Source organism: Theropithecus gelada, chromosome 2, assembly GCF_003255815.1.
Source record: "Theropithecus gelada isolate Dixy chromosome 2, Tgel_1.0, whole genome shotgun sequence".
In the NCBI taxonomy this organism is placed as follows: Eukaryota; Metazoa; Chordata; class Mammalia; order Primates; family Cercopithecidae; genus Theropithecus; species Theropithecus gelada.
The window spans coordinates 82,888,310-82,916,163 of NC_037669.1; the positions used below are offsets into that span (position 1 = coordinate 82,888,310).

Here is a 27,854-nt window from a genome sequence, read left to right on the forward strand (position 1 = left end):
GCCAGGCTAGTCTCGAACTCCTGACCTCAAGTGATCCGCCCGCCTCAGCCTCCCAATGTGCTGTGATTACAGACATGAGCCACTGTGCCCAGCCACATCTTGGATTCTTACCAGTTCAGCATGCAAAGCTATCTGTTTTGCCAGTCCAACAGAATCACATATCTAAAAAGGGAAAAAGTATGAAAAATTCAGGCAGTTCTCACAACAAAGCAAAAATGTCAAGTATCCAAATAACTGATGTAACTAGTTTTATAATGAATCCTAATACATTGCTTGAAGCAAAAGCATATTTAAGAATGCTCAAGCCCCAAAACCAAGGCTTTGTATGTTTTCCTTGAAGTCTATAGGCTTCCACTGCTGACACTCACCTTCATATACCCCATTTCTTGTTATGTCAAATTCATTACTGTCATAGTTAGGCCTACAAGGAAGACGCACACAGCTGCTAATGCTATTCTAAGCTGAAGACATCTGAAAATGGCTGGTTTTGGGAATATATTCCATTCCCAGCATAAATTAGAGGCTAAAATATTGCACCAGCTATCAGTGGCAGGGAAAACATGAGTCTGTAGAGTCAGAAGGCCCAACCCATCAGCTTGGCTCTCTTCAGAGATGCTTTGCTCAAGCAGCACAGTCAGCCTACGCAAAATTTGGGAGTTTTTTCCAAAAATCTTAGAATTATATAAGAATTGTATTTACACAAAAAACTACAAAACACTGATGAAAGAGACTGAAGACACAAACAAAAAAACATCCCATGCTCATGGATCAGAATAATACAGCTAAAATAACCATATTGCCCAAAGCAATCTATAGGTTCAATACAAATAGCCAAAGTAATCTTAAACAAAAAGAACAAAGCTGGAGGCATCACATTACCTAACTTCAAAATATATTACAAGGCTACAGTAAGCAAAACAGCAGAGGATTGTTATAAAAATAAGACATACGACCAATGGAATAGAACGGAGAACCCAGGAACAAAGCCACATGTTTACAGCCAACTGATCTTCAACAAAGCTGACAAAGAACTTTCACTAGGGAAGGGATATCCTCTTCAATAAATGGTTCTGGCAAGATTGGAGAGCCACATGTAGAAGAATGAAACCAGACCCCTCCCTCTCACCATATACAAAAATCAACTCAAAATACACTAAAGACTTAAACATAAGACCCAACACCATAAAAATACTAGAAGAAATTATGAGGATCAGAGCAGAAATAAATGAATCTGACATGAAGAAAACAATACAAAAGATCAACATAACAAAAAGTTGGTTTTTTTGAAAAGATAAACAAAACTGACATTTAGCCAGACGAAGAAAAAGAAGACTCAAGTAAATAAAATTGGAGATTAAAAAGGAGACACTACAATTGATACTGCATAAATTCAAAGGATCATTGGTGGCTACTATGAGCAACTACATGCTAATAAATTGGAAAATCGAGAAGAAATGGATAAATTCCTGGACAAATATAACCTAAAAACTGAACCACGAAGAAATCCAAAACCCGAACAGTCCAATAACAAGTAACAAGATCCAAACCATAATAAAAAGTCTCCTGATAATGAAAAGCCCAGGACCCGATGGCTTTACTGCTGAATTCTACCAAACATTTAAAGAACTAATACCAATCTTACCCAAAATGTTACAAAAAATAGAGAAGGGAATTCTTCCAAACTCATTCTATAAGGCCAGTATTACCTGATACCAAAATCAGACAAAGACACGTCAAAAAAAGAAAACTACATGCCAATATATCTCATGAATATTGACGCAAAAATCCTCAACAAAATACTAGCAAACCAAATGCAACAACACATTAAAAAGATCATTTATCATGACCAAGTGGGATTTATCCCAGGGATGTAAAGATAGTTCAACATATGCAAATCAATCAATATGCTACATCATATCAACAGAATAAAGGACAAAAATTATTTAATCAATTACTGCTGAAAATGCATTTGATAAAATTCAACATCCCTTCATGATTAAAAACCCTAAAAAAAACTTGGTATAGAAGGAATATAGCTCAACATAATAAAAGCCATATATGACAGACTTACAGCTAGTATCATACTGAATGGGGAAAAACCAAAAGCCTTTCCACCTTATAGATGGAAGATGAGTAATCAGACAAGAGAGAAAAAAGGCATCCAAATTGGAAAGGAAGAAGTCAAACTATCCTTGTTTGCAGATGATATGATGATCTTATACTTAGAAAAACTTAGACTCCACCAAAAAACTATTAGAACTGATGAATCCAGTAAAGCTTCAGAATACAAAATCAACATACTACATAGTAGCATTTCTATATGCCAACAGTGAACAATCTGCAAAAGAAATAAAGTAATCTCACTTACAACAGCCATAGATAAAATTAAATACCTAGGAGTTAACCCAAGAAGTGAAAGATCTCTATAATGAAAACTACAAGCTGGGCGCAGTGGCTCAGGCCGGTAATCCCAGCACTTTGGGAGGCCCAGGCAGGTGGATCACTTGAGGCCAGGAGTTTGAGACCAGCCTGGCCAATATGGTGAAACCCCTTCTCTACTAAAAATATTAGCCAGGCATGGTAGCACACACCTGTAATCCCAGCTACTTGGGAGGCTCAGGCATGAGAATCGCTTCAACCTGGAAGGCAGACGTTGCAGTGAGCCAAGATTATGCAACTGCACACTCCAGCCTGGGCAATACAGTGAGACTCTGTCTCAAAAAAAAAAAAAAAAAAAAAAACCAAAAAACTATAAAACCCTCATGAAAGAAACTGAAGAGGACACCAAAAATGGAAACATATTCCATGTTCATGGATTGGAAGAATCAATATTGTTAAAATGTCCATACTACCCAAAGCAATCTACAGATTCAATGCAATCCCTATCAAAAAACCAATGATGTTCTTCACAGAAATAGAAAAATATAATCTGAAAATGTATATGGAATCATAAAAGATTCAGAACAGCCAAAAGCTATTCTGAGCAAAAATAACAAAACTAGAGAAATCACATTACGTGACTTCAAATTACTACAGAGCTGTAGTAACCAAAACGGCATGGTACTGGCAAAAAAAAAAAAAAAAAAAGACACATAGAGCAATGCAACAGAATAGAAAATCCAGAAACAAATCCATACAACTACAGTGAACTCATTTTTGACAAAGGTGCCAAGAATACACATTGGGGGAAAGACAGTCCCTTCAATAAAGACTGGATATCCATATGCAGAAGAATAAAACTAGACCCCTATCTCTCACCATATAAAAAAATCTAATCAAAATGGATTAAAACCTTAAATCTAAGACCCCAAACTATGAAACTACTACACGAAAATATTGGGGAAACTCTCCAGGACATCAGTCTGGGCAAAAATTTCTTGAGTAATACCCCACAAGCACAGGCAACTAAAGCAAAAATGGACAAACGGGATCTCATCAAGTTAAAAAGCTTCTGCACTGCAAAGGAAACAATCAACAAAGTGAAGAAACAAGTCACAGAATGGGAGAAAATATTTGTAAACTACTCATCTGACAAGGGATTAATAACCAGAATATACAAAGAGCTCAAACAACTCTATAGGAAAAAACTTAATCTGATTTAAAACTGGAGAAAAGATTTGAATAGACATTTTTCAAAAGAAGACGTACAAATGGCAAACAGGCATATGAAAAGGTCCTCGACATCACTGATCATCAGAGAAATGCAAATCATAACTACAATGTATTATCTCACCCCTGTTAAAATGGCTTATTATAGCAAAAAGGCAGTAACAAATGCTGGGAAGCATGTGGAGAAAAGGGAACCCTTGTACACTGTTGGTGGGAATGTAAATTAGTATAACCACTATGGAGAAAACTGAGAGGTTCCTTAAAAAAGTAAAAATAGAGTTACCATATGATCCAGCAATCCCACTGCTGGGTATATACCTAAAAAAATGAAATCAATATATTGAAGGGACATCTGCACTCCCATGTTTGTTGCAGCTCTGTTCACAATAGCCACAATTTGGAAGCAACCTAAGTGTCCATCAACAGATGAATGGATAAAGAAAATGTACACATACACAATGGAGTACTATTCAGTCAGAAAAAAGGAATGAGATTCTGTCATTTGAATGGATGATATATGGATAAAGAAAATGTGGTACTTACATACAATGGAGTACTATTCAGCAATAAAAAAGAATGAGATTCTGTCATGTGCAACAAGATATATGGAACATGGAGGTCATTATGTTAAGCAAAACAAGCCAGGCACAGAAAGACAAATGTTGCATGTTTTCACTTATTTGTGGGATCTAAAAATCAAAACAATTGAACTCATGGAGCCAGAGAGTAGAAGGATGGTCACCAGAGGCTGAGAAGGGTAGTGTGGGGATGGGGGGTGGGAGGATGGTTAATGATAAAAAAAAAAAAAAAAAAAAAAAGATAGAATGAATAAAACCTGGTATTTGATAGAACAGGAGGACTATGGTCAATAATAACTGTACATTTAAAAATAACTAAAAGAGTATAATTGGATTGTTTCTAATACAAATGATAAATGCTTAAGGGAATGAATACTCAATTTTCCATGATGTGGTTATTATGCATTGCATGCACGTAGCAAAATATTTCATGTACTGCACAAATATATACACCTGGCTGGGCGAGGTGGCTCACATCTGTAATCCCAGCACTTTGGGAGGCTGAGGCAGGCAGATCACCTGAGGTCGGGAGTTTGAGACCAGCCTGACCAACATGGAAAAACCCTGTCTCTACTAAAAATACAAAATTAGCTGGGCGTGGTGGTACATGCCTATAGTCCCAGCTACTCAGGAAGCTGAAGCAGGAGAATCGCTTTAACCTGGGGGGTGCGGAGGTTGCAATGAGCCAAGATTGCACCATTACACTCCAGCCCGGGCAACAGAGCAAGACTCCATCTTAAAAAAAAAAAAAAAAAAAGTGCATACACACACACACACCCCTTGTACCCACAAAAATCAAAAAGAAAAAAAAAAGATCATCCTACTTTCACCATTTTAGCTCTTAGTCTCTTGAGAAACTCTGTTAGTATGATATTCTCAATAACTGTTCTATTAAAGGTTTTTTTTCCAGCTAGGCGTGGCAGCTCACGCCTGTAATCCCAGCACTTTGGGAGGCCGAGGCAGGTGGATCACTTGAGGTCAGGAGTTCAAGACCAGCCTGGCCAACATGGTGAAATCCTGTCTCTACTAAAAAAATTAGCTAGGCATGGTGGCAGACACCTGTAGTCCCAGCTACTCGGGAGGCTGAGGTAGGAGAATCACTTTGATCCGGGAGGTGGAGGTTGCAGTGAGCCAAGATTGTGCCACTGCACTCCAGCCTAGGCAACAGAGCGAGAGTTCATCTCAAAAATAAATAAATTAATAAAATAAAGGTTATTTTCCATAGGAAAATAAATACTAGAAGAAAACGAAGGGAAAACTCTCCTGCACATTGGTCTCGGCAAAGATTTTATGCCTAAGACCTCAAAAGTACAGGCAATAAAAATAGACAAATGGGACTTAAACTAAAAAGTGTCTGCACAGCCAAAGAAATAACAGAGTAAAGAGACAACCTGTTGAATCGGAGAAATTATTTGCAAACTGTTCATCCAACTGGGGACTAATATCCAGAATATACAACGAACTCAACAGGGAAAAAAATAATCCCATTTAAAAGTATGCAGAGGATATGAATATGTACTTCTTAAAGGACATAAAAACAGGCAACAGGTGTATGAAAATTGCTCAACATCACTATTCATTAGAGAAATCCAAATCAAAATGACAATGAGTCATTCTTATCCTAGTCAGAATGGCTATAACTAAAAAGACAAAAAATAATAGATGTTGGTGAAATGCAGAAAAAAGGGGAACTCATACACTGTTGGTGGGAACATAAACTAGTACGACCACTATGGAAAACAGTATGGAGATCTCTCAAAAACTAAAAATAGAACTACCATTCGATCCAACAATCCCACCACTGGGTATCTACCCAAAATTAAAGAAATCTGTATCAAAAGGATACCTGCATTCACATGTTTACAGTAGCACTATTCACAATAGCAAAGATGTTAAATCAATCTAAATGTTCATTAACAGATAAATGAATAAAGAAAATGTGGTACATATACACAATGGAGTACTATTCAGCCATAAAAAGAATGAAATCATGTCATTTGCAGCAACATGGATGGAACTAGAGGTCATTATCTTACGTGAAATAAGCCAGGAACAAAAAGACAAATATCACATGTTCTCACTTGTATGTGGGAGCCAAAAAATTGATCACATGGAGGCAGAGAGTGGAATGATAGATAAGAGACTTGGAAGGCTGAGTGATGAGGAAAGGGGAGGATGAAGAAAAGTGGATTAAAGGGTACAACCATAAATTACGATAGAAGGAATATATTTAATATCTGACAGCAGAGTAGGGTGACTACACTTAACAAAAATGTATTGTACTTGGGTGATGGACACCCTAAATACCCTGACTTGCTTACTGTACATTCTATGCATGTAACAAAATTCACATGTACCTCATAAATTTGTATTAATTGTAAAGAATTCAATCAGTAATTACTAAGTAATTTAATTAGTAAGAATTTAATAATTATTAAATCTTAGTAAGAATCACTTAGTAAGTAGTTATGACAGAGATATTCCGCAAAGCCATGTACCTTTTCCCCCTCATTGTTTGACTCGAATATATAGCAGACTGATGACAGATTACTTTCACTTCTCCCACTTGATGTCCGAAGAACAAATCCAAAAAGGCGCTTATTTTCCTGGTGTGTAGCATACAAAACTACACAAGGTAATGGAAACTGCCACAGAAAACATCAGAAGCAAACATGAGATTTTACAAGTCATTACAGCAGCACTTGTGACAAACTCATAAGCTAAGTTCTAAAAATATAAATATTGTAATATATTAAAGCCAATTATTTTAACAGACTCGTAATGCAGAAACAAGTAATGTCATATTTGGTTTGAATTAACAAGCAGAAAAAGAGGTTGTTGAATATTACATTTATTTTATTAGTCATTAACACATTTTACAAAGTCAAAAAGAACTGTTAAAAAATTACAAAAAGAATTGTGTTAATTCTTTTAAGTTACATAAAATGTTCAATGATAATTCTTTTAAGTTACATAAAATGTTCAATGATAACACAATGATAAGAATTGTGTTAATTATTTTAAGTTACATAAACTGTTCAATGATAACTTTTTGGAGATGGCCACAGACTTAACTATAACAGCCAAAGACCAATCATAGCTGATCCTATCACACTTGAATATACAGGATTAGGATTATTATCAAATTGTAAAATGTGTATATATACAAAGGGACCTAAAACAAAGCTTAAATCATGTGGAACTCACCGTGAGCCTTGTAACTTGTGTCTGTGGATCAATTAACCTAAAATAATAATTTAAAAATTGGAAAACAAATTTTAATTAGGCTGAAATCATGTAAATGTTTTTTCTACAGCTTTTTAAGGGAGGGTTTTACTTACTTTAAACAGTCACAAGTGACTAATAAATGCGATTCTGTCATCCGAAAGATGTTATGGATGGCCCGGGCAGCTAAGATTTGGCGCATAGTTTCATAAACAACATCTGGATGGTCATCTGATTTCACCTCCATTGAACCAAGGAATCGGACAATAAATAACTGATGAAGAATAGAATCTATAACAGAACAAGGTGTATTATATATTTTTAAATGCCATATTTCTTTTCCAAAAGAATAAAATACATTGCCTCCTTTTAGATTTTCCAGTGAAAAATTCAACAACTTAAGGGATACATTTCAAAATAACTCCTAACTACAGCATTCCAAGTTACAGGAAAATTAGGGTTTAAAATTCAAATAGCTAAAAGTAATGCTTCAACAATTGGTGGTTCTGAGGCCAGGCGTGGTGGTTGACACCTGTAATCCTAGCACTTTGGGAGGCTGAGGCAGGAGGATCCCTTGAGCCCAGGAGTTCGAGACCAGCCTAGGCAACATAGGGAGACCCTGTCTCTTAACACACACACACACACACACACACAACTGGTGGTTCTTACAGCATTTCTGTAAGTTTAGAATTAAAATGAATAGTTAGTGGTGGAAAAACAAAATTTGTGCTCCAGTACCAGAAGTGAAACATCAGCTGTTAGGAAAAGCTTGAAAGGTATCTTAGGCACTGAGAATTTGACTATAAGGTCACAAGTGTGAGAGTCTATAGTTTTGTATGAATCACAACATCTTAAGTCAGATTAAGTTCTGTTGCTTCAAGTGTACTATAAGTAGAGGAAATTCTGAAGTAAAGATAACATGAAAACTGAGCTTAGCAGCAGAACAAATATAAACAGTAAATTCTTCACAGTTTGCTGAGAAGCAGTTCTAAAATATGAATGCTGCATATCTGTGTTACCTTCAGTTTCAGATTTTATAATTCCCCCAGATTCTCCAAATGGATTTGTACGCCTAAAAAGTTCAGAAAAAAATATGAACAAATGATCAGTTACCATGAGCCACATAGAAGAATCTAATCATTAAAACCAGAGTTAACATTGTAAAAAGAAAGCTCTAAAATGCCCCATCCTGTTAAGAAACACTATTGATCACTAAATTACTATGATGAAGGCCTCTGTTGTCACACATTAACTGATCAATGTTCATGCACTTTAGAAGACACAGATGAATTGGAAGTTTAGCCATACACAACAAAAAAGCAACATAATAATAAACCATGTTGCAAAAGTTCTTGAATTTAAATAAACCAGCACAGAGGAACACTGATTTAACTGCAATCTTAGCTGCTTGAGAAAAATGCTAAGAATGTCCTGGAATTGTAAAAACTTCTTTTTAGGTTTTTACTTACTTCTGTAAGTATATGTTGCAAGTTAGCTATAATCTAGTTTAAACCTGTATTTCTCAAAGCACAAGTAACAATGCAAAAAGAAAAGTGAACTGGAGATGGAAGTTACCTTCCTCCTTAGTGTGCATGGCTTGTGGCACACCACAGTGAAGGAAGAAAAGTACAACTCAAAGTAGGTTTTGAAGGGCTGGGCATTGTGGCTCACACCTGTAATCTCAGCACTTTGGGAGGCCGAGGCAGGAGGACTGCTTGAGCCCTGGAGTTTGAGATCTGCTTGGGCAACACAGGAAGACCCCCTCTCTACCAAAGAAATTTAAAAATTAGTTGGGTGTGGTGGTGCACGCCTGTGGTCCCAGGTACTCAGGAGGGTGAGGCAGGAGGATCCCTTCAGCCCAGGAGGTCAAAGCTGCAGTGAGCTATGATCATGCCACTGCACTCCAGCCTGGGCAACAGAGTGAGACCCCGTCTCAAAACAAAACAAAATAGGTTTTGGAAGCAGAGAGCTAAGTGGTTCTAAAAAAACACTGACATTAAGATAACAAGAAATTAATATCTGTAGTATGTGTTCTATTACATCAAATGCTAAGTGTATTTCTGTGATGTGTAAATGACTTTTTGTGGGTCATAGCCATGTATATCCAAATTAATATATGATCAATTCATTAGGTGTCCATTCTACTTAATAAATGATTTGCCTTAAGTCATGTTTCCTTCAACCACAGCCAAGGAAAAATTTTAACTGCTTTGGTGAGAATATTCATTATATAAATAAAAGATGATTCATTAATAATTCATAATAGTGATAATGTTTTAGTAACTTCCTGAAGATTTCTTATTCTGGTATAAGATAATATTTTCTAATAAACCTATATCATGTGTATTATCCTCAAGAATTTTTAAAAAATTGTCATGACCTAAAGACAGGGCTATCAACTTTCTTCTGCAATTTTAAGAGCAAATATCCAAGAAGTAGACCTAATAAGCAATACAGAATTAAATATTTTGAAACTAAATTATCTTAACTCCTTAACTGAGGCAGAAGACATAGAGGGAAAAACCTGCATGGTTCTTCCCTAACTATCAGTATGTTACGTAATTAAACAAAGAAAGTACAACATAGCTGATGTACATGATAAATAAGAGATGACTCTCAAATGTAGACAGCGGATTATAAGCCTTACAGACCACAGCACAATGTACCTGTGATGCTATCACCCACCTGCCTCCCTGGCCAAAGGCTTTTGCCTGGCCAGGCTGATCTTCACACACAGGAGAAATTATGTCAAACTGTATTGGGGTGTCTGGGGCAACAAGGGAATCTAGAGACAGGGCAGCCAAATTTGTAGACTCAGATCCTAAGGATCCTGAACTGCTGGTTCGAGCTGTCGGTGGCCGAGATTGTCTAAGCATAAAACAAGAAGGCATTGCATTTAATTTTCCCTTTTGGATATTAAATATTTAACAAACTATGAAAAAAGAAAACACAACATTATAAGTCAATGAGAAGTCTTATGTTTCAGTACAAACATAATCCCAGATCACAGATACTTTAAATAGCCCATATCCTTCTTTAAATAACTCACAGTGTGGTAACTTACCCTGCGGCTGGCCGCAGGCTCTCGTGCCTCTGCTGGAAAGATGGGGAAGGAGTGACAGCTTCCAGAGCTGACTGATTTACTCGTGCAGCAGTTTCCTATTTTAATTTTTTTAAAAAAGGACTAATATTAGTAAAGTAAGCAAACCAAAAGTTTGAATGTAACTCTGAATTGTTAGAATGCTTCTGGTTACACTTAAAATATAAATTAGAGCTACTAAAGTAGTTCTGTATTCCCTCACCTTAATATTAGGGTACATAACTGATTTCCTCTTCCTATAACCTAGCAAAAAATCTGATTTTCTACTTATATGTAATTATTAGATATTGCTTTTTCTTTAATTTTTTAAAATTCCCTGCAAGTGTTGCACACTTTAAATTTTTAAAGAAAATATTGTTTTCTTTACATTTTTAACTACCAGATTTTTTTTATTAAAGTTTGTATTGCTAGCACACAGTCCACTGCCTGGCACAATGGACAATCGATACCTTTGTTGAATAAAGAAATTTAGAAGGAATAAGGAAATACTCACAAAATACAAGTATTTTATAACTATGCTGGTAAAGTTTTCACAATTTTCCAGAATATATTTATGCTCAGAAATATCTGTTTATTAATTTATAAAGTTGTCATATTTTCAGACCGAAAAATTGAAAATAAGAAAGCTTTTCATAGGAAATACTTTAGACTGTTTTATTTAAAATATTGACTGAATAAAAATGGTATTTAAATTAGAGATCTGTTTTAATCATGTACATATAGTTAACATTTCTGTATACTTAAAAAGAGTTAACATGGTAAATTTGTAGATTTTTTCACAATTTTTTAAATGGTCTTTTTTTGGGAGACAGGTTCTCTGCTGCCCAGGCTGGCGTGCAATGATTATGGCTCACTGCACCCTTGATCTCCTAGGCTTAAGCAGTCCTCCCCATCAGCCTCCTGAGTAGTTGGGACAACAGGCACTACTCCATAAACATGGTCTTTAAATTAGAAAAAATAATAACAAAACAATTTTGCATTTCTGTGTCTTATTGTTAGCAAAATCACCAATACAATGCTACAAACTGATCAAAATTTCTATTCTCACAGATAAAATAATTCTGGATAACCTAAGAAATACTAACTAAAAATTAGTTCTGATAATTGGTAGGAAAAGACTACATAAGTATTACAAACTATTCAAATCCAAACACTGTATTCCCTAGATGATAAAATAAATCATTTAATTTGTATTTTAATGGTATTTTTTGTTGCTCCCAAATAACCTTACAAAAAGGAAAAGCTAGATTGGCAGGAGATCAAATTACTAAAAGCAAAAGGTTTCTCTATAGTTAACATGGATTTTCCGTAATTAAACTCATAATTATTATTTATTTTTTTTTTTAGACAGAGTCTTGCTTTGTCACCCAGGCTGGAGTGCAGTGGTGTGATCTTGGCTCACTGCAAGCTCCACCTCCCGGGTTCACGCCATTCTCCTGCCTCAGCCTCCCGAGTAGCTGGGACTACAGGTGCTCACCGTCACGCACGGCTAATTTTTTGCATTTTTAGTAGAGACAGGGTTTCACCATGTTAGCCAGGATGGTCTCGATTTCCTGACCTCGTGATCCGCCCGCCTCGGCCTCCCAAAGTGCTGGGATTACAGGTGTGAGCCACCACGCCCGGCCTAAACTCGTAATTTATTGTATTAGACATAATTATAATACATTATATGTTACAGTATAATTACTAGTATTTTGGAGGTCATGAGATTTTGTTTCTATGGTTCAAAACTTCCTCCTAGGCATTTCTTAGCTGGCACCTCAAATTCATTAAGAAAAATACAGAACTCTTCTTTCCCAAATTCCTCTTCTCTTCTCTTGGGTTTAAAACCTGGAAGTCATCTTTACCTTATTCATCTCTTTCATCCTTCATATCAATCAGTTACTAAACTAGCCTAGCCCTCCCATCGAATCCACCATTACATCAACAGCAGATTACGATTTAGAAGAGTGAGAGCCTCCCAAAGAAATCAGCCCTCCCAGCCTCAGCTGAAATCATCAGCCAGGAGTTGCTGGACTCTCTCTCACAGCACAGACAGGCCCACCAACAGTGGCAGAGGTCAGACAGCCCCTGTCCTAGAGTCAAGTCCTTTTCCAACTATACTGCGGTACCCACTTGACTCCTTCAAGGATTCTCTGTACCCCTGTGTTCTACCTGTATGTTTGGACTGCACCTATGGCTGTATCTACACTTCAGGGTTCATCTGGTTTGATATCCTTACTGCACAAAGTATAATTTGCAAAACTGGGAATTCACACTGTATCACCCCAGACATACTGAATCATATTATGCATTTTAACAAGACCCCTAAGTGACTTGTATGCACATTTCAGTTTTGTATTCTCTATGAAGAACCTTTAACTTGGCTGGGCATGGTGGCTCATGCCTGTAATCCCAGCACTTTGGGAGGCCAAGGCAGGTAGATCACCTGAAGTTGGAAGTTCGAGACCAGCCTGGCCAACATGGCAAAACGCTGTCTCTATTAAAAATACAAAAATTGGCCGGGCATGGTGGTGCAGGCCTGTAGTCCCAGCTACTCAAAAGGCTGAGGCAGGAGAATCGCTTGAACCTGGGAGGCGGAGGCTGCAGTGAGCTGAGATAGTGCCACTGCACTCCAGTCTGGGTGACACAGCAGGACTCTGTCTCCAAAAAAAAAAAAAAAAAAAAAATCTTTAATTATACTACAGTTTCATAAATTTGCCATTTCTGCATTTGTACTTATTCTCTTATCTGCACTGTGTCTTCTTTTCCTCAAAACACAAACAAATCCTACCCAACTCAAGTTTCCACCATTTCCACAGAGTTTTCTCTAAAGTCCACACTGATCTTAATATTCTCAAAACTATTCTCAAAACTTAAGCCTTTAGTCATCACCATATGCTTTCAATTACATCCTGTTTTATCTGAAATGTTACTTAAAGTTTTAGTTTTGTCTCTCCATACAGATAGGCTCCTAGAGGGCAGAGGCCATGGCTCAATTTTCTTCTGTATTTCCTTTCTTCATGGTGCTCAACACAGAGTTAAATAGTCAACACCCAATAAATATTTGTTGGTTGACTGAGCTGAGTATCTTTTGAAATAATTTATTGTTCTAGGAAGACCATTCATTACATATATGGCACATTAAAGCTACTCATTCAGGCCAGGCGCAGTGGCTCACACCTATAATCCCAGCACTTTGGGAGGCCAAGATGGCCAGATCACCTGAGGACAGGAGTTTGAGACCAGCCTGGCCAACATGACCAAATCCTGTCTCTACTAAAAATACAAAAATTAGCTGGGTGTGGTGGCACACACCTGTAATCTCAGCTACTGGGGAGGCTGAGGCAGGAGAATCATTTGAACCTGGGAGGTGGAGACTGCAGTGAACAAAGATAAGGCCACTGCACTCCAGTCTGGGCAACAGGGCGAGACTCTGTCTCCAAAAAAAAAAAAAAAAATCTACCCATTCAAGGCCAAATTAAAAAATTACAGAACTTGAAAAATTATGAATTAATAAAAACATGTAAGCCATAAAATTACTCAATTTTGTTAGATCTGGGTAACATAAAATAAAAATATTACCTCTGGATTTTCACTTAAGTATATTTGTTTAGATATGTTGTTTATTGTACAGATCCACTGCAAGAGAAAAAAATAGAAAAATATAATTAATAATTTTTTTCTACAAAGCTTCTCTTGTAAAGGCAAATGTTCAATACTCAACTGCAACAGATGTTTCATTAGAAGTAATCCATTTATCTTCCTTATAAGAAAACATTTCATAAAGAGGGTGTGTATAAATATATATAAAAGAACATTCAACATTTTCATTATTTAAATATATGAAAACATTCAGTAGATTTATATAAGAATCTCAAGTTTAATTCACATAAGAAAATAAAAAATACAGCAATCATGTTAAATTATGCTTAATAATCTATATTTATCTTTTTATATCACTTCCCCTCCTAATCCCCACCAAACAAGACGGTGTGAACTCAGGTATCATAAACACAAATGCAAAAAAACCTTAAAAGACAAATATATTCTTGGCGAATATATTTTACATGCCTCCCTTCTGTCAAGTTTATAAATAATTAGCATAGAAAACAATCTCCACTCTACATCTTCTGCTTCACTCTCGAGGATTGAAGTGCCTGATGAGCCTCACTAATCTAAACAAATATTTTATTTGGTAAATTATGCAGAGAACAGAGACATTTGTGTGTGTTCCTCAGAGACCGAAAGCAAGTTTTAATATTACTCTTTTCCATAAGAAGTAAATAAAGGTAGATCTCTATAGCATTTCCAACTTTTATCTTTTACCAACACAATTATAATGCCAAATTAAAAGGCGAAAAATCAAGCTAAGATATATTTTCATGGAAGAATGTTTCTCAAGATAAAGGTTTGAAGCATCAATTATTGCTAATACCTTACCTTCCATATCTGATATAGTAGGAGTAAAAATGGAGTCAAAAATAAAAGGCTCATGAGGAAGAACAGAGACTCCCAAATTTTTGTTTTTCTATCTTTCATTTCTCCAAGATTTTCAGCTTTAGTTGTTTCCTTGCCATGTCACATCTGCTGCCACTATGTTCTTAGTGCAGCAAATAGTGTCTCAAAGGATTGGTGAGAGAAGACAGTAAATTAAACTGTCACCTCATGATACTAACAGCCTGCCAGACAGCAACAGTCACAAGGTCATTTCTCAATCTGAGTCTTTAAAATAGCAGAGATGATCTTTAAGGTCCCTCCCTCTACAAAATTCTGTGAGAAACAAGAATATTGCTCAAGGACAATAGACCTTTACCAAAAAAAGAAAAAGAAAGATTTTTAATTAACTAGGATTTTCCAAAACTTCTACAATAAGCATATTAATATGTTTTGTCATCAGAGAAATATTTTTAAATGTCAATGAAGAAATGAACTAAGTAAAATCTTACCTCTTCATGATCTTTTTTACTCTCTGCTTGCAAAATTGAAGATCTGGAAGAGAAGAGACATTTGAGCCTCAACTGTTTAAAAAAGTATTTTCAACATAATCTGAGAGAACTTTTTAATCTTTAAAGGTAAAGGCATGTACAAAAACCAATCGGTATTAAAAGAACAAAAACAAAACACAACCAACAGTATCTTAGGAAAAGGAGACCACCAGAGGTATCAGGATGCAGACTTTAACAACTCTGACTTTGGCTACCTATCCCAAGATGTACCAAAAAGGAAACAGGTGCTGATCCTTAGAAGACAGACCATGACAAAGTTACATTTCAGTGAAGGCAATACATTTCAACTTATCATACATATTTCCTATATATTATGAACTTATCATATATATTTCAAATATGCATCAATGATCCTAATAGCAAAAACTTTATTTCATTATTTCTCCTTTAATATTAAATCAAATATTTCAATGTTAATCATTAACATATCATTAATTCACTTTTCTATAGATATAATATTAGAGTTAGAGAAAATAATAATTTTTACTAATTTTGCATCACACCAGGAATATGAAATGGGAAATCAGGTAAGCATTAAACAAAAAGTAAGTACTTATAGTAAGTAACATGTTAACAAGTTGGTAATTTTGATAAATGAATACAGTGATTCCCAATATCTAGTGGGATAAATCCACACAATATTGGCATTCATTGTATGTTTGTAGAAGGAATGTGAAATTAAACAACCATTTTGATAAAGGATAGTGAGCTATAATATCTTTTTTTTTTTTTTTTGAGACAAAGTCTCACTCTGTTGTCCAGGTTGGAAGGCAGTGGGGCGCGATCTCTGCTCACTGCAACCTCTGCCTCCTGGGTTCAAGCAATTCTCCCTGCGTCAGCCTCCCAAGTAGATAGGATTATAGGCACCTGCCACAATGCCCAGCTAATTTTTGTATTTTTAGTAGAGACTGGGTTTCACCATGTTGGCCAGGCTGGTCTCAAACTCCTGACCTCAGGTGATCCACCCACCTTGGCCTCCCAAAGAGCTGGGATTACAGGCGTGAGCCACCAAGCCTGGCCTATAGTATCTTTTTTTCAGGGGTAAAGGTCAAATTTATTTATTTTTATAATATCTTAATGTGCATAAATACAGGGGAAAAAAATGACTTTCAGGGAACCCAGAGGCTGCTCCTGATTATTAAATTAAGAAAGTTCAAAGGTTAAAAGCAGTATTTTAATTGAGTGGAGGAAAAATGGCAGATAGTCTAAACATCTATCATTAGGAAAATGTTTAAATTATAATGTATGTCCTTAAATAGATTATAGAATAGCCATTATAACATGTTTTTAATAGGTGGCTGCAAATCCAAATTACAGTATTTCTTCAACTATTTTAAAAATGTACTTAGGTTAAAAATTGGAAGGCAATGGACAAAAAAGTTAATTGTTGCTTTCGATTAATAAGACAGTAGAATTTTTTCATATTCCTTTTTAAACTTTCCATGCTTTTTGAAAATTTCTTTTAAATGCTACTTTAAAGATTCTCATTTAATGCAAAAGTAATAGAAGCTTGGGCGTGGTGGCCCAGGCCTATAATCCTAGCACTTTGGGAGGCTAGCGCAGGAAGACCACTTAGGTCCAGGAGTTTGAGACCAGCCTGGGCAACATGATGAGACATCTCTACAAAAAAAATTTTTTTTAATTGCCAGACATGGTGGCATGCACCTGTGATCCTAGCAACTTGGGATCCTGAGGTGGGAGGATCCCTTGAGCCCAGGAGGTTGAGGCTACAGTGAGCCATGTTCACACCACTGCATTCCAGCCAGGGAGACATAGTAAGACCCCACCTCAAAAAAAGGTAATAGAAATTTTTTTAAATGGTATTATAAACATTAATGGAAAAATAATCTGATCAGAAATATTTGATTAACATTTTAAAATAACACTGTTGTTAGCACCTACTGTATGTCAGTCACATTACATATGTTAGAATTTCTGTTCCTCACAACAATTTACGAAGTAGGGATTACAACCCCCCCACTCACATTTTACATGAACAAAAATGGAGCTGAGAGGGGTTACAGACATTACTCTGCTGTCTGAGACCATAGAGTAAGTAATGGATCCAGAATTTGAACTTTCTGACTCCAGGTTTAGGACTCTTTCCATGAACTTGTTCTGTATTCCCCGATGCTACACAGGATTTTCAGTTCCAGTTCCCTAACATGAAATCACAGGTCTTTAACTATATGACATTGCTTTGACAACCTCAAAATATCAACAAACCATTTAACCAAGTCAGAAACAAAAATTCAATATATTTCTACAAGATTAAAAAGCAATTTATCTTAATACATATGAACCTAAAATGTCCATAAAATTTCTAAACAAAAAGGAATTATCCCACATTTCAGAAGCTTAAAATATTATAGATAATTAGTAGTAGGAAAAAATACTAACTTTTTTCCATCGAAAGAGGTGATCTGAAAACAATATCGTCTGTCTTCACAGTCCACAGCCATCACTGAACAGTTGTCTATGTCCATGGCCAGGCCTCCTGCTACATCCCCACGGGCCTGACTCATTAAATTTCCACCCTGCGTGAAGTAAAACTGTCTGTCCCAGGTAGATGACACCAAGCCTGTTTTACTAAATGAAGAAAGCACATTCACTCTTTAATAACAACATACCTGAATCTCATCGTCAGCTAGACACAAGATAAAGCATGTTACAAAGAACTGGCTTCCGAAAAGGCACCAAGATGCCAAGAAAATAAATATAAATATGCTTTCAGTCTCTAAAATAAATTCATGTATGTTGACTCACTTTTGTGAATGTGTATACAGTTTCCAAAACAAGGGTGGAAATTATCAAACTGTGGCTGTTATAATAACGATCCATAAAATACAGGTTATAGTTCAACTTCCAAGGGAGTAAATTCAAAACAATAGAATTTATTTTATTTCTAGGGTTAACCTGCTTCATCCTATCGTCAGCTGAAAACTAACATTTGACTTGGTGCTATAATTACAAATATATTAAAGTATGATAAATGATATTTCGCAGCATTCTCATGTGATGATACCATATGTGAATATTTACTTAAACTCAAATTAGTTTCAGTTCATTTTTTTTTTTGAGACAAGAGTCTCACTCTGTCCCCTAAGCTAGAGTGCAGTGGCGCGATCTCGGGTCACCGCAACCTCTGCCTCCCAGGTTCAAGTGATTCTTGTGCCTCAGCCTCCTGAGTAGCTGGGATTACAGGCATAAGCCACCATGCTCGGCTAATTTTTGTATTTTTAGTAGAGGTGGGGCTCCACCATGTTGGCCAGGCTGGTCTCGAACTCCTGACCTCAGGTGATCCGCCTGCCTTGGTCTCCCCCAAAGTGCTGGGATCACAGGTGTGAGCCACCACGCCCAGCCTTGGTTTCACTTCTTTTTTTTTTTTTTTTTTTTTTTGAGACGGAGTCTCGCTCTGTCGCCCAGGCTGGAGTGCAGTGGCCGGATCTCAGCTCACTGCAAGCTCCGCCTCCCGGGTTCACGCCATTCTCCGGCCTCAGCCTCCCGACTAGCTGGGACTACAGGCGCCCGCCACCTCGCCCGGCTAGTTTTTTGTATTTCTTAATAGAGACGGGGTTTCACCCTGTTAGCCAGGATGGTCTCGATCTCCTGACCTCGTGATCCGCCCGTCTCGGCCTCCCAAAGTGCTGGGATTACAGGCTTGAGCCACCGCGCCCGGCCTATACTTCTTTTATCATTCTACATTATTCAATAAATAGCTAGGTAGGATTTTACTTCTGAAAAGTATTTACGTACCTCATCTGTCAAAAAGTTCACATAATACTAACACCTCTAAAAAGTTTCAACCTTTAATAAAAATCAAAACAATGACAGACATCAATTATTTATTATATTCATTTGGTATTGTCTTACATGATACACAATATACAAAAATAACAATAGTTTTCTTACTTCCTAGCATTAAGGTATCCAGCCTTTCGGGTTAAATTTCGATTAACAGGAAATTTGGTGGGGTCTGGGTCAGGCACATATAAGGGATCACTGGCTACTTCCAAATCCTCTATTGTCTGTTGCATGGTCTCTATATCACTGTCCATTTCCCTGCGAACACTGATACAGAACAGATTATTTACTATAAATCACAATCAATGTAGAACTCCTTACTAATCATGTTTACCTGCATATTTGTTTTGGATATGTTTTCTTAAAGAGAGGAAATGTGGCATGTGTGGTTAAAACAACACAAATACATTTTAAAACAGGTTTACAGTTTATTTGAAACTTAGATATTTTGGAAACAATACTAAATTCAAAAAATGAATGAAGCCCCACTGAATCCCTGATTTTGGCGTAATTTTCAAACTGCGCCTTTAAAACAGAGGTCCTGTGCCTTTAAAACAACAATTATTTTCATCTCTCTCCATACCGTGGACAGACCACATATACTGCTCAGCATTTTGAACCTGATGAGAACTGCTTTCTCTCTGTCTTTAAGCTTTCATGGCGTGGAAACAATATTTAGTAATCTCCCATTAAACTCCCACAATTTCAAGTTTAAAGATAATTTCACTTATGGGGAATTACTATTATGTGTCTGTTATATTCAGACATAAAACTGAGTTTAGAATCAAATTATCACCATTAAGAAATTCGAAGTTCACAATCTATGGAAAAAAGAGGTAAAAAAAAAAACAAGAAGTAACCATGAACCACATAAGAAACTCTCATGGCAGGGAAAATATTCACTCAGGAAATTAAATGATAAATATCTTTACATTATATCACTGAGCTGTTAAGCTATCATTCACATCATTTCATTTTCAATTTTAAGGAAAAAAATACTTACTTCTGAACGCTTGTTCCAATATTAGCTAAAAATTCTTCCAGTTGTTCATTAAGATTTTCAGAACCCATCTTAAAGAAACTTATCTGGAGAGCAGGGAGTCGGGGGAATTGAACAATACAAAAATACATTAAGCAATACTTAAAGTAAATCATATAAACAATCTCTAAGATACATGGTTAGGTAAAAAACAAAGGAATATTCCCATTTGTGTAAAAATACATTGTAGTTTGTGATTTCTACTGCACATGGAGCCATTAAGGAAGTTAGACTTAAATTCCACTACATATCCTTTTATATTTTTTGAATTGGAACAAGTAATACATATGTATGGTTAACAATCTTTTAAAATTGGAAAATAAAATTTTAAAGTATTTCCAACAAATTATATAAAGTATTTCATGTTTACTACAAAGATAAGTTTTCTATCTGAGGAATAATCAGTAAAGTACTCTTTTACTTAAATAGATTCAATTTTTTGTTTTTTTTTGAGACAGGGTCTCGCTTTGTCATCCAGACTGCACAGTAACACCTCATTGCAGCCTCAGCCTCCTAGGCTCGAGGGATCCTTCCATCTCAGCCTCCCAAGTTGCTGGGACCACGGAGGCATGCTACCAAGCCCAACTAATTTTTTCAATTTTTGTAGAGATGGGGTCTCCCTACATTGCTAAGGCTAGTCTTAAACTCCTGGACTCAAGTGATTCTCCTACCTCGGCCCTACCAAAGTGCTTGATTATAGGCATGAGGCACCGCACCTGGCCTCAATTTTCTTTAAACTCTTAATTTTTAGGAGACTGACACTTTGTCTTATACTACCCAAAACAAATTTCTAGCCCCCTTCCTGATGTACCTTGGGGCACGCTGGAGTTCATCTATTATTTTTAACTCAGGAAGTATGCAAGGAGTATGGGATAAACTCAAACCTGTTCATTCTCTTTCAGATCTATTATGAAGCAAGTGTTTAGTTGAAGCTCCAGCAATAGGTGTAACTCTGAAATTCATTTAGCTTTCTGTTCTCAGTCCCCAGCTACGGTGAACAAGTGGTTTCATTTACCCTAAAATATTTGAAATCTTCATTTGCAAGGAAAACCATTCTTCCTAACTTCCTTAAAATAATAGTCTGATGACATTTTTTAAAATTACTTCCACAGACATGAACAAGGATGTTGAAAATAGTTTATAAATCTTTATACTTAATGTAAATATCAAGCTTAATATAAAGCTTTTAGGACAGTTATAATCCAAAATACAGTACAGTATTTACCTGAGCTTGCATGTACCCAAGTAGAGGTTCTAACAATGCTATTTTCTTCTTGTACTGAAGAGTATTTAATGCACAAAAATAATGCATCATGGTCTGGTGTTGTTTCTTTCTGGACGTGTACACATCTTCTGTTACTTCATACTTCACCTTTGAATGAAAAGATTTAAATAATTAAGTAAATAATCTACTATTATTTACTTAATTTTGTATTATCTTCAGTAGGAGCTGTGGAGAAGAACCTACCCGAGGAAAAGGTGTATCACAAGCAATTGAGCATTGATGTTCCCGTTTCTGATCTTTTAGAAATCCTTCAACATACTGGTTAAGCGAATTTTCCTGTTTAACTTCCAACCACGTAATTTACAAAATGCACATTGAGGCCAGGTGTGGTGGCTCATGCCTGTAATCCCAGCACTTTGGGAGGCCAAGGCAGGAAGATCACTTGAGGCCAGGAGTTTAAGAGCAGCCTGGTCAACATGGTAAAACCCTGTCTCTACTAAAAATGGAAAAAAATTAGCTGGGTGCGGTGGTACATGCCTGTAATTCCAGCTACTAGGGAGGCTGAGGCATGAGAATAGCTTCACCCTGGGAGGTGGAGGTTGCAGTGAGCCAAGATCACACAACTGTACGACAGAGACTGTCTCAAAAAAAAAAAAAAAAAAAAGGCATATTGAAAACAGAATTCTGTACATAACTAAGAATGGTACAGTAACTAAACTAAGCATGGCAGAGAAAGCTTACCACATGGAGGAAGGGCAGACAATTGTTTGTTATTAGTTTAGCCATTAGTCTTTGACTTTGATCAGTTCACAGCATACCAGTCTCCCCTCCTGGTTCTCTCCCTATCAGTCTTCCTCTCTTGTACTTGCTTGTCTTCCCTCACCCATACTTGAAATATGTGTGCTCCCTAGAGTTCTTTTATTCAGACAACATATATTTATTGAATACCTATTATGTAATAGGCATTATGTTCTTCTGTCTTCCTCCTTTCCTTAGAATCCTCAAGTACGAAGAATATTCTAATATTCCAATATATCAATGACTCACAAATTTTCTCTCTTCCCTCTCACTCTCCCAAGTGACAGAGGAAACGCATCTCCAGCTGGGTTCTTTATGTGTGTTTATGCGCTACAAATGTACAAAACTGAAAATAGTTTTGTACACAAAACCTGTTCTTCTACTTTGTTTCTTAGCTCTCTTAATTACTACAGGATCCATCCAGACATCCAAGAAATCTAGGACTCATTTTTTATTCCTCCTATTACCACAAGACTTGTCAACTCATACTTAAGAAATATCTCTCAAAAGTACTCCTTCCTCTCCACTTTCAGTAACAACCTTAGCTGAGGCCTTCATTATATCTTTGCAAACTATTCCAATTCCTTTCATTGGATTCCCTCTAGTCTTGTCCTCTTCACATTTTCATTAGTATGTTTGTTCTATAACACAACTGCATGATGTTATTCACCTACTTAGAATCCTTTGGCGGTTGTCCACTCCCTCTAACACAAATTTCAAGGCCATTAATATAGTAATCTGGTACCAATATACTTCTTACTCTTTCTGCCATATCTCCAAACATTTCCTTTACTGTCACAGAGTACTCCTAACCTTTACACTCTCCCAACTCCACCATGTGCCTCTGAAAGGCTGTTTTTCTTTCAGGAAAGCAATCTCCAATTCCAAACTAGTGTTATCCACTTATCTTCAATGTAAATGTCACCTTTTAAAAGTGTAACCTTTGCTGGCCGGGTGCAGTGGCTCACGCCTGTAATCCCAGCACTTTGGGAGGCTGAGGCAGGCGGATCACCTGAGGTCAGGAGTTTGAGACCAGCCTGGCCAACACGGTGAACACCCACCTCTACTAAAAATACAAAAATTAGCTGAGCATGGTGGCTCACACCTATAATCCCAGTTACTGGGGAGGCTGAGGCAGGAGAATCACCTGAACCCAGGAGGTGGAGGTTGCAGTGAGCCGAGACAGCGCCACTGCACTCCTGCCTGGGAGTCAGAATGAGGCCCTGTCTCAAAAAAAAAAAGTGTAACCTTTCCCAATTCACCAATCAAAGCTAACTGCTCCCCTCTCTGTGCTCTCTCCGCATTTTATTAAAACCCCTATTATTGTATTTAACTAATAACAGAGTTAATCCATGCATTCTTGTCATCCTTGTACTCTGGTTCCTAGTCGACTTGCATGCCTTCACACAGGTAGCCTTCAATAAATGTGGAGTATCCAGTCTTTGAGGGCAGGAGTGAAGCCTATTCCCATTGTTCCCCCAAGGTACCCAACAGACTGTTTGACATATATTAGGTACTCAATGAATTTTTAAATAAAATGAAGTTGGTGAAAAAGTGTTTTTTAAAATACTTTGAACAGCCAGAAGTAATGTAAAATATATCAAATTTTATACCTAGAGCCTTTGACTACTTCTCTAAGGCCAAGTGACTATTAGAGATCTCAAAATGTATACATTTTATCAATACACCATTAAGTAGTAGTCTGCAGCGAAAATTAGAAAACGAAAAGGAAATCAATCTTCATACTAAACTTTGTGTGAGAAACATTTCCTTTGTCACAGTAGCTGTTGCACAGTAAATTGTACCCAACTATGGATTCCCACAAGCAGTCACTGCGTTTCCAACAGCAGCTGCAGCCAAGGCTACAGACACCAACACCCAGGCACAGAGATCACCTCAGTCACAAGCATCTAGAAAGACCTACACATCAAGCCTTGGACTAGGTGCTGGAGAAAGACATGATCTTAAGGCACGCCCAGAAGAACTTGTTAATACTCTGTTCTCTGATCTTTACTTGAATGCATTTCTCCTCAAATACAGTGTAATATTTCTGTATTTCACTCCTTGAACAAATATCAAAAGATATATATTTCTGTAAATAAGGAGGGCCTCATAACAGAATTTCATTATGTGTGTGACAATTCTACTTCTTGACCACTCTATCTCAGAAGACATTTTTGAACACACATATATATTCAAACAGAACCAATGCCATGTCATCGAAATACAAAGCAACAAGAGGCAATGTTATATACTGGGCATTAGTTACATTTCCAGAATAGTTATGTTTACTTATAACATCAAATTTTGGCCGAAGAAAATATTTTGTTTAAAGAGATCAATGATTATCAGAAAGGTTTCGAACAGCTAGAAGGAAAGAAAAAACTAAGGGTAATATAACAAAACATACAAAGTAACTGCTGGCTCTATTTTGATAGAGGAAAAACTAGACCACCTAATGAATAGTTGTTAATCATGACACTGAAGGAATAAATATGTATCACACCTTGTCATTTTCTCTTTTTTTGGATAATCGGCTATATCTGTTAATTGCAGCATCATGATCTGGAAAAAAGAAACGAGTGTTAAAATACAACAGTACTTTTCAAAACTTACAAATGCTTTCAATGGTCTTCACATGTGCATCTTTCCACAAACGTACTAAAGCAAGAATTTCCTACCACATGATCACTGAACTCAAATTTTCCCCACAGCCAAATTTCCCCTAAATTATGTGTCTACTTCTCAAACTGGTTTTTAAAAAATTAATTCCAGGAAACTAATGCAGTAAAGCTTTTTAAAGTATTTTAAGTAGTACAAAAATAGCAAACGCAGCTTTGACACAGTGGCACATGCCAATAGTCCCAGCTAATCAGGAGGATGGGGCAGCAGGATCACTACAGTATGCTATGATTGTGGCTTCAATAGCCACTGCACTCCAACCTGGGCAACACAGCAAGACCCCATATCTTAAAATGTATACACACATATACACACACACACATATATATACATATATATATCTCTAACACTCATTAATGAAAAATTGGGACATATAAAAGAACAAGAAAGGTAAAATACTATAACATCTCTTTAAGCATTATGAAGATAGTAACCTATAAGACTTAATTTCCTTAAGATTTAAATTACACTGTATAACCAGTGTAATTTAAGAAGCAATACTGATTTAAGTAATGTTCACTTATTTTTAATTGGGTTCTTTTTTTTTTCAATTATTACAAAGAATCTAGCCACAGATATGCACTGATAAACAAATACATCACTGCAAGAAATAAGTATGCAAATTATAGGGCTTACCGTTACTTGCAATCTGAAATACTTCCTTTAACGTTAGTATTTCTGAAAAAGTTCAAGAATAATTTAAGTTTGGCATATTTATGAAATACATTTGTTTGGAAAATAATAACTGCTACTTAAACTATAATTAAAACTCCAAATAGTATTTCATACTTCAACATTCAGGGTGAAAAAGCTATTCTGTGTTTCAACTAGTCTATGAAACATTTACTATCATTAGCAACAGTTACACCACCAGAAAATCTACTTGCTACAAATTAGTGATATGACAGAAAAACAAATTTAAACACCCACTGTAAATGGTAAGATATGCAAATATTCTGATTTAGTGCCAGAATCATGCATTTTTGGTATATGAATCTAAACATTCAAATGCTAAACGAGAAACAAAACATCTTATTAATAAGATTATGCCATTCAGTCCCCTTACACTGAAGAAAAGAGATCTTGTTCTAGACCTTAGAAATGACCATTCTTGAGGATCACAACCACAATTAGTAACTCCATCTTTAAAATACATTAGAGATGTATTGGTGACTGAGTAAAGGTGGCACAGGTTGCTGTCCAGAAACGGTGGTAGGTATAGAATAGTATGATAATATGCATTTGTCTGTATTCCATGTATAATTTAAATACTTTACCATTACTGATACATTAGTTCAATATTTTTAATCTCTCTATATATTTTGGAAGTAAGTCTGTATGGCTGAGATTACAAGTTATGGGAAAGCAGAACCAATTCTATAAAACTCTCATTGTATCACCTAGTAATCCTAAGTGGGTAAAAATAAAACCCACAAACAACCAGGTTGCAGACTGTTAAATGTGCCAGTACCCCTACCTCTTGCCACTTCGGCCCATACACACACCTCTAGACCCTGTGCCACTATCCTAACTCAGGCCTTGGTCACATCTCACTGGTCACCCACAACTTCCCAGTCTAGTCTCCTACATAACAAGGCTACTCTATTCTATCCTCCAAAGGAATTGTGTCTCTCCTTAAAGACCCCCATTGACTTCTCCTTTGCTCATAAACTGAAGTCTAGCCTCTTAGCATGACCTACTCCCATCTCCTCTGTTTCTGGATTCATCTCCTGCCTTACTCTAACACATCCAGCATTGCAGCCACACTGAGTTTCTTGCTACTGTCAAATAGGCTGTGTGTTTCTAAAAGCCATACTTTGTGCACTCTAGTCCCTCTAACAGAACAATGACTCTTCTGGCAAATTCCTCTTCACTGTTCAATGCTCATGTCACATCCTTGGGTGAAGCCTTGCTGACCCCTCCTAACAGCCCCGCCAGCACCTTGCTCATTCCCTAATTACAAGAGACATAAGTGTTGTAATTATGCGTGTGCCCACTTCCTTCTCTAGAATTTCTCAAAAGAGGGGATATCTTATCCATATCGGTATTTCTCAATATCTAGTTTGATATCTAGCAGGAGCTCCTATAAATGTTTGATAACTGAGCAAAGTAAGAGTGGCACAGGTTGTGGTCAAGAAATGGTGTAGGTATAGAGTAATATGCACTTTACAAGCGTTGATCTTACAGCCAATGAAAGTAAACATAAGCTTGACTTCAATACCTTTCAGATCTCTTTCTTTAAACTGGGTAATGGGGAACATCATGGCATCAGCAAGTTGAGTTGAAAGTACTGCATGACAAGAGCTAAGCTAGAAAAAGAAAGACCAAAAAGGCCAAATAACTATACACAGACATTTAACCAGTGTTATGTAAATTAAACAGAATCTAGCAAAAAAGGTTCTGATGTATTTTATATAGGCAAACACTACAAATTATGTGATACAGTACAAAATATTATATAGTAAAAAAAAATTCCATTTACTAAACTCTTAGAAAACACAGAATGACCTTGGATTTGGTAACGGTTTCTTGCATATGACACTAAAAGCACAAGGAACAAAAGAAAATATATAATGGACGTCATCAAAATTTAAAACTTCAATGCATCAAAGCATACCATCAAGAAAGTGAAAAGAAAAAAAACAACTCAGAATGGGAGAAAATATTTGCCAGTTATGTATGTGATACATAACTTGTATCTAGAAAGAGAACGTTTACAACTTAATAATAAAAAGACAACCAATTTAAAAACGGGCAAAGGATCTGTATAACTTCTTCAAAGATAAACAAATGGCCAATAAGCATA

General features: G+C 36.4%; 1 protein-coding gene across 2 annotated transcripts in view; it reads right to left on the reverse strand.

Moving 5' to 3' along the window:
* Positions 1-27,854, reverse strand: part of APPL1 (adaptor protein, phosphotyrosine interacting with PH domain and leucine zipper 1) — a 62,532-nt gene that overhangs the window by 20,392 nt on the left and 14,286 nt on the right. For both annotated transcript variants that reach the window (XM_025376733.1, XM_025376732.1), the window contains exons 5-20: positions 27,270-27,357; positions 25,685-25,726; positions 24,873-24,931; positions 21,569-21,715; positions 20,308-20,390; positions 19,413-19,571; positions 17,901-18,089; positions 15,441-15,483; positions 14,077-14,133; positions 10,477-10,571; positions 10,098-10,280; positions 8,432-8,484; positions 7,529-7,703; positions 7,395-7,431; positions 6,686-6,832; positions 112-162 (exon numbers count right to left, since the gene is read on the reverse strand). In XM_025376733.1, coding sequence (XP_025232518.1) covers positions 112-162; positions 6,686-6,832; positions 7,395-7,431; positions 7,529-7,703; positions 8,432-8,484; positions 10,098-10,280; positions 10,477-10,571; positions 14,077-14,133; positions 15,441-15,483; positions 17,901-18,089; positions 19,413-19,571; positions 20,308-20,390; positions 21,569-21,715; positions 24,873-24,931; positions 25,685-25,726; positions 27,270-27,357 — 1,608 coding nt within the window. The remainder of the gene's footprint in view (positions 1-111; positions 163-6,685; positions 6,833-7,394; positions 7,432-7,528; positions 7,704-8,431; positions 8,485-10,097; positions 10,281-10,476; positions 10,572-14,076; positions 14,134-15,440; positions 15,484-17,900; positions 18,090-19,412; positions 19,572-20,307; positions 20,391-21,568; positions 21,716-24,872; positions 24,932-25,684; positions 25,727-27,269; positions 27,358-27,854) is intronic.